Raw genomic sequence first — 13,159 nt, forward strand, 5'->3', positions numbered from 1 at the left:
CTAATGATTTGTCATGTTTTGCTTTCAACAGTCAAATTACAGAAACCTTTTTGAACCCTCTAACTTCTGTGCCATTGAAAGAAATGCAGAAAGAAAGACAAAAGTGTTTCAGAAGTCCTTCAGTGCTTTATTGTTACTTCAGTTTCCTTCAGTTTTCAAGCAAGGCAGACGAGAAGCAAATATAAACAAATTTTCTGTTGCATTCGCTTTGATGCAGAGAAGGGAATCTAATTAATGCAAAACCTTTTCTTTCAGTGTGACAGCTTTTGTTTCAACCTGTTGAACCTTTGAAACTCTGAAATGTGTCTACTCAGTGCACTATCAACTGTACATGTCTGAATCTTCCTGTCCTGACTTCATGTTGTTCTGCAGGTTCCACGATGGCCCCACAGAGCTCTGGGAATGGACCGGAAGGAGCCCACCCGCCAATCACCCGCTCACCTATGGCTCAGGAGAAAGGTATGTTTATATGTGTGTGTTATCCACTGGCCAGAATTTGGTGTTTGGCCTTGTCTGGCGGGGGAATAGAGAAGGTTGTAAATGTACTAGGAGTATACAGAGATTAATAGGGTGAAATGCTGTGTGTGTTTACGTTGTACGTACAAGTTTTATTTTAGTTAAACTTCATGGCTAACACACGTCTTTAGAAGACCCAATGCATACACATTAGTCTGCATGTGTTCAACATAAATAGTTTCCATAAGTAATCCAGATTGTACATCATACTCAGATTAAAAGAGGCTGTATACTTACAAAGTCCGAAATGGAAAATGGAATTTTTTTTTAATATATTCCACACCAGTGAGGGAGGGCATGAAGAGTCAAGATCATATGGATTTGGAGCACAAAGATGTAAACAAAGAATATGGCTAGTTTGGCTCAATGCAGGACTTTGTTCTGCTTCCTCCTAGCCTGGTTGACACCAGACCCTTCTCAGTTGTAACAGAGAGTGGGTCTGGGAAAGGTTCAATTAATTGAGTTCAGTTTAATTAAGTCAGTTCAGTTAATTTCCAAAGGGGCGTCACCAACAGACAACGCTCAAATGCCTCTGGGCGCAATTGGATAGTCCTTCAACCAATCAGACCAACGATCCAGGTGACGCTGCGCTTCGGTAGCCGTCATGTTGAATGTAAACAAAATGCTGCTCGCCGTCGCTGCACTATCGTCGTCGCGTAAAGCCCGCCTCAATGGGTGTGATTGGTGTAAAGCCCGCCTCAACGGTTGTAATTGGTGTAAAGCCCGCCTCAACGGTTGATGATTGGTGATTGGTGCCTCGATTTTGGGGACATTGGAAATGGGTTTGAATGGGCTCTTCGCCAGACTGACTTGCAGAGCAAATCTCAAATTTGCCGGAAGTTCGTCAGGGTTTACCCAGGCTAGCTTTCTCCTGCTGTTCCAAAATGAGCTCCTTCAGCAAGCATACCACCCCGTTTTGCATTTGTGAGCCAGCTTGTGATCAAAATTAACTTTTTAAACACATACTGTATAGTTGTAGTTGAGGCTGAGCAGGTGCTTTCACACAAACACACACAGGCACAAGGTTTAAGCAGTATGCTTCATCATTTTCCAACATAGTGCATGGGAAACCCATGGTTTGGTAAATATGTAACAGTAAGAATGTAGTCAACTTATCCCTGACTTAATTCAAGTCGGAGTGTGTGGTCATTTGATAGAGCCACTTCAGATTTGTCCACAACTTGTTGCCAGAGGCTTGTAACATGAAGGCTAACCCACAAGCCAGATGCGCCTGCCAAATGGGAAATTGTTTTCAGCAATTACGGCCACTTCTCGAGTATTACTCAAAACAGCAGAATTGCTCATTCAAAAAAAACAAAAACAAAGCATGTACACAACAATGCAAAAAAGTCTAAAAGACTGGGATGTAATCATAATGGAATGACTGTGACGCTCCCTTTCTAGTACCCACCAAAGAGCAGTTAACATAAGAGAGAGACGGAGGGAGTGGATGGATGAGGACAGAGAGAGACCGAGTGAGGCACTGTAAAAGGTTATTTCCCAACATGATGAAATCAAGCCGGAGATTTAATGCTGCTCTCTAATGCTTGTAAACCTCGAGCCCTCCCCAGCCCAGTGCAGAAAAGCACAGCAGCGGTTAACAGGGCTGGTTGTTGTTTTCGCTGTTTTCCTAGCAAGGATTAACCACCCCCCCCACACACACACACACACACACACACACACACACACACACACACAGCCCTTTTTGCTCAAGTGCCTGCCTCCCTAAGAGCCTCTCTCAACTCTTCATTTCAATAAATCCGCTGAATGTCCCTTTTTCCCCCCACTGTCGCTCGCGTGCTTTGCTTGCTGCCTGTTGTTGTTGTCCGACGTAGAGCTTCATTCGCTTTGCCAGAAAGAGAGAAAGGTTTGTGTGTGTGTGTGTGTGTGTGTGTGTGTGTGTGTGTGTGTGTGTGTGTGTGTGTGTGTGTGTGTGTGTGTGTGTGAGAAGAGGGAGACGGAACGAAGCAGAGAGAGAAATCCTTGAATGTGTTATTTGCTTTTAGCACTGTCTGCACAATGTTCCTCTCCCCATCCATTTTCCAGGCAATTTAAAGTGCGATATTACACACTGTAATTTTTTTCTCCTCCTCTCCAGAATCCCCTTACCCTAATGGAAGCAAAACATTACAATAATGTCCTCGCTCCTTAAACCCAGCACTCGCAGCCTAAGCACTTTCAGGCCCCAATCGCTCTTTCCCTCCGTTGCTCTGTCTTTCCCTCCCACACACACTTTCTCTCTCACTGTCTCTCTCTCTCTTTCTGTGTATTGGCCTGTGTCTCTTTCTTGCACACAAACACACACACACACACACACACACACACATGGAGCGTTTATTGCTCTCTTTCTCCGTTATCTCCCCCCACACGCTCAAAAACAAATACGTACATGTGTGTGCACACAAGCATATAGTGAATACACACACAGCATTTTCAAACTTTTATCTCCCTCCTCTCTCTCACATTTTCTCTCGCTCTCTTAGCAGAAACAAGGAATTATACAAGTGTCAACTTGCACTTTCCAACTCTGTTGTTTCCCTAAACCCAAAACTCACTAAAGAGTCGGTCTATGCATGCTTGTTCAACAAAGCGGATAGCTATCAAAGTTTACTCTCGAGCAGACCCAATCCATTCACACCTAATCTGCAATACTGAATCCCCCCAACACACTCACACACCCATATACCCTCGTCTTTTCCCTTCAATGGCCATCCAGCGACCTTTCCCCATTCATGGTGGATTGGGAGACCTTTCTGTGGGTTTTTAAAAAATGAACGTGGGGGCTTGAAAGACCGAAGCCCAGGCGAGGATCGCTCCAAATGTCAATTTGAATGGTGGAGGCGAGTTTGGGCCTGAGAGGCTTTGACACATCTATTGACAGAATGGCTTAGAATAACATAGTAGCCATGGTCAAATCACCGGCTTATGCTGTGGAGAGTGGAGCACACGTTTAGCCATTTTTTTTTTCTTCTTCACGCACGCCTTGAGACAGACCCACATGGACTGAGCTTTTGCAGGCATACATATATTTGTACATATATATATATATATATATATATATATATATATATATATAAACATCTTTAAGGCCACATATACACTGGACCTGTGCTTTCACCACTGATAAAGTTCATTAAACATTCAGTGTGTGTGTTGTTTGGTGCTCAGGGTTCCTTTTACATGTCAGCCTGTCTTTTTTTATGTTTTGTCTAATACCCGCTCCATGGTTTGTTATTCGCTGATGTGTATCTACGAGTAACCAGAGCCAATGCCAAGGTACAAGATTAGGGATTTCATCAAAAGGAAGGGTCTCTTTACATGAGGAAATTAAATAGATATTCTGATTTGTTGCACTAGAGAATGATTACGCCCACCCTCACTCAATCCCTCAATCAACATTGAGCAGGTACATTCTCTTAAAGACCTCTTTGGGTTTTAGGTATTTTATAAGCAAAGGGTTGACATTGCTTTTTATGTCTATTTATGTGTTTCAGGGTTCATGTCCAGCATGCAGAGGAACCAGGCTAGCTCTCAGTTTGCTTCTCCTCAGTCCGGACCTCCTATGTCCCCCCACCCTTCACCTGGGGGCCCATTGTATCCTGGGATGGGTCCCTACTCCCAGAGTGGCCCTTCTGGCCCTTATGGACATCAAGGGTCACAGTATGGACACCAAGGTTGGAGCCTGTTTACATTAATGTGCATTATAACAAACATTACTTGTTTAACACTTAGGAATAGAAGTTGAGCTGAACTGAAGCACATATTAAAGGTCCTGGCCTTTATTATGATCCATTGATGCTTGGTGACGTAGCGACCACTCACAGGAATAGTTAGTAAACTACTGCAGCTGACGAGCTAACCACTAACATGGCTGGAAGCCTGGAACGTGCTAGCGCTAATCAGCTCCTCTAGCTTCTTTCTGTTTTCTCTTTGTGCCATTTGCTTCCCCTGGTATTTTTCTCATTTCAATCGATGACCAGTTTTATTGAAGAGGGGGAAAAAAAGCTTGTTGAGCTAACGAGCTTGCTACAGTAACTGCTCACTGTCACTTAACAATCTTCCTGGTAGCTTACAAGATAATAAGTTTACTGTATATTTTCAAAAGACCTATTTGTACCATTGACTTTCATCCCATAACTGTCTGCAAACCAGTCCTCTTTTGTGGAGCAGTTTATACTCAATACTAATACATATACTGTATAATAATACTAAAACTGAGTGGTTCAACACAGCTAATAAGCTGGAATAGTTTCCTCCATTTTGGACTCCATTGCCGTCCGTTCTCTTAAAGGTCAGCACTGTCAAGACGCCTCAGTATTGGTCAATAGCGCAAATTTGCATGTCAAAGCTCGCCAAGGTTGAACCCTTCGCTAAAAATTAAAACGGATTTACTTCACACAGTTCTATTGAAACGACTTGATTTCACTGTGAAATCTTTCTATTTTAAATGCAGGTGTGACCTGGCCTTAACACTTAATCATACGGTAATTTCAACTCCTGTCACTCTTTGTCAGAACCAGAGGATGTAACTTCCACGGTTTAAAAAAGACTATCCAAAACCAAAAGAGATGGAATTTGATTTCCCACAAGCTTTCAGACTTAACGATGAATTATTTATCATGAAAACCACGAACAGACCCTGTGTTGACTTACTCTGTCGACTTTTACCTGACATCGGTTTCGTGGAACAGCTTCTGCTTTCTTACTAGTCTTATTGTAGTAATGAATACCGCATGTATCATTCATTCAGAGGGAGTCTGGCCTCAGATGGAAAGTCACATTTGCCTCTTTTGATGACTGTTGGCCCCCATTTCACAGTCACATTGGGCCTTGACATCCGTGTCATTAGTTTCAAAGAGAGTTTGCTAACGAGGAATACAAAAAGACTCATTCTGAAAGACATATCCATCCTCCGTTTCTGTCTTTAACTCTATATATCTCTTCCTACAACTCCTCACACACACAGATACAGTCTTATCTCGTCTCATGGGTCTCACTGCGGGCATTAAAACCCATCTTTCTGAGGGTGTGACTCTCAGAATATTCATGAGGCGCTTGAACTCTGAACGGACCGCTTGGCCCTTCTCATGATAAGATTATGAGGTAGCTCCAGACTGACAAGGCAGACTGACACGTCGTGAGGTTTATCCACTGATGATGTCCAATCCTGTCATCAGGCTCAGTGTTTTATTATTAGCCTCACAGAGAAAGGTCCAGTGTTTTAAAAAGTCTTTAGTCTAAAATAAAAAGGGTCTTTTTCAATCATCATTCATCTTCTCCTTTTAATACATGGTATAATTGTGTATATATTTTACATTTCCTTCAAACACCCTTTAGATACTTCTATAAACTCAATGTAGTGTTTGCAGTAGGATATTGTATCCAAATAAGGGCAGTCTCACACTTCCCCATGCTAATGCTGAATCTAGTACCAAAAATAGGGACTTCTGAAATAGTTTTGGCACCTTACTTGAGATTGGGACCGTCATGTCTTAAAAGCACACAGTCTCTTCTTCAAATGAGACATTTCATGTGTTTGACAGATTTTAATTCTCCAGTCATTCATGTTTATTGTCTGACATGTATTTACAGCAAGATGACTGCAAAGATTCATGTTTAATCTCACGCACAAGGAGGGAAACTCTACTCCTCAGAGGAAGCTTCTTGTACTGAGATGCACATTATTAAATTCACTGATTCACAACTGCAAATAAACTATTTCCCTAAGGGGATCAATAAAGGATTCTGATTCTGAAACTTTTTAAAAGAAAAGAATCTCACAAGTTTTTTAATTTTAAACATTTTAATGTATGTGGCTAATGAACAGAATTGAAACTAGGTTTTACGTTTTAATAAATTGGTTAAGATCAACATTTCTGTATCCTTAAATACTCTGTGATATTTCCCTCTGAGCAATAGTCTTTGGTTCAGTTTACTACAGTATAATACTGTAGGCCTGTTTTTGTTTGTTTTTTTTGGGTGGGTGGGTATTTTTTGGGGGGCTTTTATTGACAGGACAGCTTGAAGATAGGAAAGGGGAGAGAGAGGGGGAGCGACATGCAGCAAAGGGCCGTGGGTCGGATTCGAACCTGAGGCCGCTGCCCAGGACTCAGCCTACATGGGGCAAATACTCTACTGGGTGAGCCAGAGGTCACCCCTACTGTAGGCCTGTTTGATGAGACACATTTGGTAAATCAGTCACATCAACCAACAATCCAAACCTTTTCTGATACTAAAAGGGAAAAATGGAAAAATATACGAATCCCAAATTCCCAGAAATTTGACGAAATTTTTTATTCTACTGTAATACTGTAATTAAGCATTTTCGGCTCCCTTGTTCTCTCCAACATATGACTCCTGGCCATCCAACAAACGTTGACATCTGCTGTTGTACGCCGTTTTCTGCCTTTGGTGACACACCGAACCAAACATTATGGTATTTCTTTGGTAAATGTGTTTTAATGTGTCACCTTGATAAATGCGCCCATCCGTGCGTGTGTTTTCCCAAAACTCGCGTCCTCTCCCTCGCATTTGTTAATGTTGATTAATAGCCCTAATGCATTTGGTATTTGGTCTCCCTTCTCCACCCACTCTTATCTCTTAATGTGACTTGGCTGGGCTGACAGCCCAGTAAGCAGAAAAGAAAAAGAGAAATAAAGTAAGCAGAGAGCGACAGTGAGGCGGACTAGCCTGGAAGAGGCTCTGGAGGCAGATGAGCGTGAAATCTCACTCGGATGACAGAAGAGATGTTCCCATCAGAAACGGAAAGAACAGCTCAGACTCGCTGTCTTCTCATCACACACATACAGTATATATATTGATGCATGTGGACTCTCATTCAAATTTAATACACTTGCAACTGACCTGCATCTGTTCAGAATATTTTCAGACAACAGAAAGTTGTTCAGCAAGTACCTAAAATTTAGCCCTTCATGAGTGGCTACATTTGAATCTTCACTTAGTACCTTCAAGAGCTAAACAAACTATAACTAAAATAGTAGCTAGTAAAATATCTCTTTCACTACCTGCTGTATCTATATTTCGCAGTCTATTAGTTACACCCAGCTTAGTCTCACTTTGCCAGACCTTCCTTCACAGCGCTGTGGAGGAGGGTCTGGCTAGTCCACACAGCATCCCGGGATGGGAGAAAAACGTTCTGTGGTTTATTGGCATTTCTTTTAACCAGTCACAATCGTCATGGGCGGTGTTAAGCACCGGACAGAGCCACGGTGCCGTTGCAAAATAGCCTCGGGAAGGAACTTGTTTTGGTGGAACGTGTACGTTCAAAAGTTGTTTAAGGCGTGCAACAGAAAACTCAGATAGACAGATATAGCTAGCTGTCTCGATTTAAGCAGACATCTGAGGATCACTTAAGTCTTCATAAATCAACCAGAGTTTAAAATTTCAATACAAAGAAAGCGGAAGGTAACAGGACATCCGGTCAAAAAGAGTGAAATCCGTCCGAATTTCCGTCAGCAACGGAGCAATCCCCGAAGTGTAACGTCGTGGATATAGACTACACCCAGCTAAAGCTAAAACTAATGCTGTCAAATACAATATTCCTGCAAAAAAGCCTACTTTCATATAATGGTCCGTTTTTGTTGAAATTGTGTTAGAGAGGTGTGGATTCAGCTTTATGATCATTCTGGAGTCTATAATTTGTTGTGCTGTTGTATTGTTTTTGCATTATACTCAGATGTGCTTCGTATATTTTGTCAACCCATTAATTTTTTAAGTCTATTAGATAGAGCCCTCTGCACAGGCCCTCATGCTGTGCCAACCCAGTGATCTCACTGAAATTAATGAGACGGCTTTGTTTTTTGATACATTGCTTTTGACTGTCTGACCTGCCTTACCCTCATTTAAATAAATAAATGGTAAAATGGCCCCTTTAAACTGTTAACTGGAGGATTTCCCTCATATTGCCAACATTATGAAGACATGTACACAAAGAGACACTTATTAGTCAGAAATATGAAAACATTACTCCCAACACCTTGAGTACTGGAAAGTATTCATATGGGGACATGAGCCAGGGTCCCAGTTCTTGAAGGGGCCTGTCAGGGGCCTGTTTAGGGTGAACAGGGCAGACAGCTGCTGGTCATTGTTCTTAATGACAGCACCATCTGTTTCCCTTCCCTCTCCCTAGCGCACTAACAAATTAGCTAGCCATTAGCCAACACAGAAACGCACTCCAAGTTTCTGAATTCTGCTCTGCTGGTTTTCTTGGCCTGTCTGCCTGTGCTTGAAGACCAAACTCTTAAGATGTGTGTGTGGTGTGTGAAACAAAATTTCCAGCAATCACTTTTGCCACACACACACACCAGCACTAACCGTTTGTAGCTCACCAAAGAGCTTTGTGGTGTTGTGCAAGGGAAGGCTGCAGCATTGCTCTTTTATCGGGGGCAAACAACTGTAGTGCAGCTTGTGTAATCGACTGCATAAGCCTTTCCAACATACAGTTACGGTGATACATGAGAATGCATGAGGATATGGCCCTTCTTCAAACAATACTGAAATATTTAGTACTTATTTCCAGAGATCTTTGGTTGGATAAGTTTGCTTTCTAGACTGTAACCAAAGGTTGTTTTTTCCAGATTGATGCACAGTCAAACCCAGCCAAAGCTTTTCCCTCTTTGCTGTTTTCTCATAAATGAGAGCTCTTACAGTGAGTGGGCTGCCCTGTATTTCCCCAAAAATATGTATGCTGCTTTATGTTCATGGCTGTTTTTTAAAAAGCCCTCTTTTTCCAAAGTTAAACTGATCCCATACTGTTTGTTGATATCAAGCTCCTCAGGACTCAAATAACTCCAACAGCTGTTCTCAAGACATGCACTTGGACATGGTTCAGAGCCAGCATGTTGAGAACAGTGGACACACAGACAGACGAGGGAGGAGGATATCAGGCCATTACACGAAAAGAGATTTGGAGTCTGTCTCAGCTCTGCTTCTGCTCCCTCCCTAGAGGGGTTAAGCACTCGCTAGTAATGACCATGCTTCAGACAGCACTTTTAAGCCTTGGTGCCTTGCTGGAGCAGCGGTGTAATTCAGCCAAAAAAGCCAGCGCCCGTGGGAGGGAGTGGAGTTTTTTTGGAGGAAATTGACAGTGTGTGGAGCTTGGCAGCCCCAAGGTGCACCCCAGCCCTGCTTAGGCTCAGGCGCCCTGCCGGGGAAGGTGCTGAGGTGGCTGGGAGAGGATGTGGGAGCCTCAGGCAAGAGAAGATGCTGCAAAAAAGAAAACTATCCATCCCAGCAAATACATACATATACTGCAGTCTAATACGGAGTCTTAAACCGTATAAAGTGAAGAAATTTGCCGTTTGTTTTTCGCTGAAAATTGTCTGTATTGACATTATTAATAGCTGTGAACTGATCTGCTTAATTTCAAGATATTTAAACTGTTAAAAACAGTTTAAATAAACTGCATTAGAAACGGTTAGAATGAGGTTTTCAGTACAATAATGTTATTCTTAGTACTACTGAAAAACACACTAAGTTGCATCAGAGAGGGGAAATAGAGAAGATGGTGTATTATAGCACCCATACTAAGGTTTAAAAAGTGTAACTTCTTAGTAAGCTGGAACAAAATTTGGTACCAGGGTGTCTTATTATTGTCACACACTACATTTATTTCTTGCCCCCCCACCGAAACTGTCTTCCTCCAACCACTACCACATCCACAAAAAAAGTAAAGGAGAAAAACGCTGTTATTCTTTTCTATTATTTGTGTTCATCCACATGTGGACATTGTGAGCCTGCCCTGCTCCTGTCCTTGGCAGCTCAAGCATGCAGCCATGTAATCTGCGTTCAACTCTTTATTGATGGAGTTCGCAGAACCAGAGGGCACGTTGTGGCACCATCATACCTTACTCCACCATAGCTTGGAGAATGACTGCCTCGGCTGTTAGCTTTGGACGGTCCAGTGTGCTGAGGAAGCAGTAGACGGTAATCTGCTCGGTCACGCTCCAGCTCTCCCGGGGGACTGCAGGGATTAAACCCAGCGCAGAATATAGCCTTCGCCGAATGCGTGACCATGCCGAGAATTTCCATGTAATTGTGAACGAAGCATCATGAGCTCTCCTTCTCCTTCTCCTCCCCTCCATCGCACTATAAATACCACCGAGACTCCCCAAAGGCACCAAGTGTCCGACTAGCAGGCAGGAAAACTAAGACTGAGCCACAAGGACGTGAGAAGGGACAAATAAGAAATAACATCCCCCTTGTCTTCCTTGTCCTCTTGTCCCCCCTGGATTGATTTCCAGAGTAGTATGGGTAGCATGTAAAGTTGTGAGAAAAGGACAGACTTCTGTGCATATATGTTATTGCTAACATGTTCATCATATAAGCTAACACTGCAAGTGTCTGTTTAGGGAACAGACTGAGTAGTCTGAGTAGTGAGCTTGTTTTTTTAAAGTTGGAGTTTGCACAAAAAAGCCATTAACTCACAACTGATAATACCGTATATAAGGCCACTGTCACACAATGGCTAAGAAAAGACACACATTTTTTTTATTTTTTTTATTCACTTCCTATCGGAAGTTAACTGGAAGATCAAAGTAAGGAGGGACATTAAACACTGATCTTAACTATTCTGACCAATTCTGATTCTTGCTGTGCAGAAACTTGATTTCTTTCTATTCGCATATGAAAAAATATTCTCTCAATGAGGTCTCAAGATTTTTTTAGACAGTGAGCAAAAGTGCAAGTGCCCCTCCTATGACTTTCATATTTTTAGGTTTTAAGTCATCAGCAACTAATACATATTTTCAACTACTGTAAGTTCTATAAATATGGTATCATCAATTTAGCTACCAACTACATTTACAATAATACTAGTACTTCTGTCAATGTATCTTATATTTGTTGTGATTGTATGTAGACATGATACATATATTCCATAGTTATGTGTATTTTGTCTTTTGCACCCGCAATGATCCAACTTTATCATCTGATGTAATCTGAATGGCACTTCCAAAGCCTCAGAAAGCATGAATGGCTCTTATGAAAACACCCAGAATTTCAGGGTTGAGCTCTCAGTCATTTTAAAAAAGTGGGTTAGTACGCTATCTGTCCTTGAAGAAGTGCTCTGGCACAGCACCAATCCTTCAAGAGGTGAATCATTCTTGTCAGGACGGAGCAAGACTCTCATAGGAAAGCTTAGCAATAACCCAGTCCCACAGCTACTCTGTCTTTCCTTTGTCAGCCGAGGCAAACATAGCCCACAACTAGAACATTTGTACATGGTAGTACATCAAGACTGTTAAGTTCTCTCGATGCAGCGTGTCGACTTAATGACACATTTTTTTCAACACAAACCTCTTAAGTTAGATTTGGCAAGCATTTCACCCCTCTGAGTAAAGTTGAATACAGTGTCATGGAAACTTTCAGACACTTACTCCCACTTTTGGGGCTTTTGGCCCATCCTTCCAAAATGAAAAAAAGAAGAAGCAAATTGTCCAAATGGGACTGTGTGATATAAACATCTCCCCGGGAGGTGTGCTGGAGCCTCAGTCTGTCACAAGGGCCAAAAACCACAAAGTGTCCGCCCAGGCTATTGAGAATGTATGGCAGGCGGCCATGACATGGGGCTCAACAGCTGTCCAAAGAGGGCTGAGAGAGGTCGCTGACTGCGGCCTTGTTCATCTGAAGCAAACCGTCTACCCAAGAGAAAGGAAGCTGCAGGGCACCGTTCCCAGGATTTTCCACAGCGTTGTGGCGTGGTAGGCTTATGAGTGGAAGAAACATGGAAATGTGTCTTTCCCTGGTTGCAAGGTCTCAGAAGTATTATATATGCATTCACACAGACAGATGGACACATACACACATGTACTGTTCACCATACGTATCCTCCTGTGTTCGTTAGCAGACATCCTTTCTTCCTGAACGCTTCCCTATTATAGCCCCAAAACCCTTGACAGGTGTCAGCCGTACTCAGCTCACCGACTCACCAAAGCCTCCCCAGAAATAATCCGCTTCTTCTTTTCCCATCTCCCACAGTAGATTTCATCACAATTTCTGGACAAATTCAACCGAAGCTGCTGACATTTATGGGAAAGACTTTTATTTTGATTTAATATAAATCCTATCTCGGGGCTTGGGGGGGGGGGGCGGAGTTTTTTCCCCCTACCTTCTGTCTGTATTTCTTCCTCTCTTTCCACCCCCAACCTCTGCTGCTTCCTCCCGCTCTCTCACTCTGTTGGACTCGCAGGCTTATGTCATGTGGAAAGTGTCTTCACTGAAGCAGCTCGAGGACACTGAAAAGCCATTTCCATTTTCGAAGATGTACCCCCCCTCCCCCCTCTTGTGGAATATTGTCATTCAACTTTCCCTCGTTTGAGCGTGCAGAAAAGCCCTCAGGTTTTAAAGTGACTTGATCCCCTTTTCCAGACATATTCTCACAGGATTAAGCAGTGAGGCCCAACTAAAGTACCCTTAATCAAATCAAAATAAATAGCCCCCTTCACAATGGAGGATGCCACATTTTCCTTTCTATCTTGCAGGGGATTTGTCCCAGGGAGGGAATATCACAGTGGAAAGGCCCAGTGCCTGCAGAGGGAATATAATGTGATGTTCTCTGTGTGTGGGAGTGTACTGCACTATAGTAGGTGTGTTTTAGTGTGCCTAAATGTATGTACATGTTGTC

General features: G+C 42.6%; 1 protein-coding gene across 9 annotated transcripts in view; it reads left to right on the forward strand.

The window, feature by feature from the left end:
- Positions 1–13,159, forward strand: part of LOC114546385 (AT-rich interactive domain-containing protein 1B) — a 207,639-nt gene that overhangs the window by 163,085 nt on the left and 31,395 nt on the right. For all 9 annotated transcript variants that reach the window (XM_028565135.1, XM_028565138.1, XM_028565137.1 and 6 more), the window contains 2 exons: positions 373–459; positions 4,011–4,190. In XM_028565135.1, coding sequence (XP_028420936.1) covers positions 373–459; positions 4,011–4,190 — 267 coding nt within the window. The remainder of the gene's footprint in view (positions 1–372; positions 460–4,010; positions 4,191–13,159) is intronic.

The sequence above is a fragment of the Perca flavescens genome, chromosome 20, assembly GCF_004354835.1.
Source record: "Perca flavescens isolate YP-PL-M2 chromosome 20, PFLA_1.0, whole genome shotgun sequence".
Taxonomy (NCBI): Eukaryota; Metazoa; Chordata; class Actinopteri; order Perciformes; family Percidae; genus Perca; species Perca flavescens.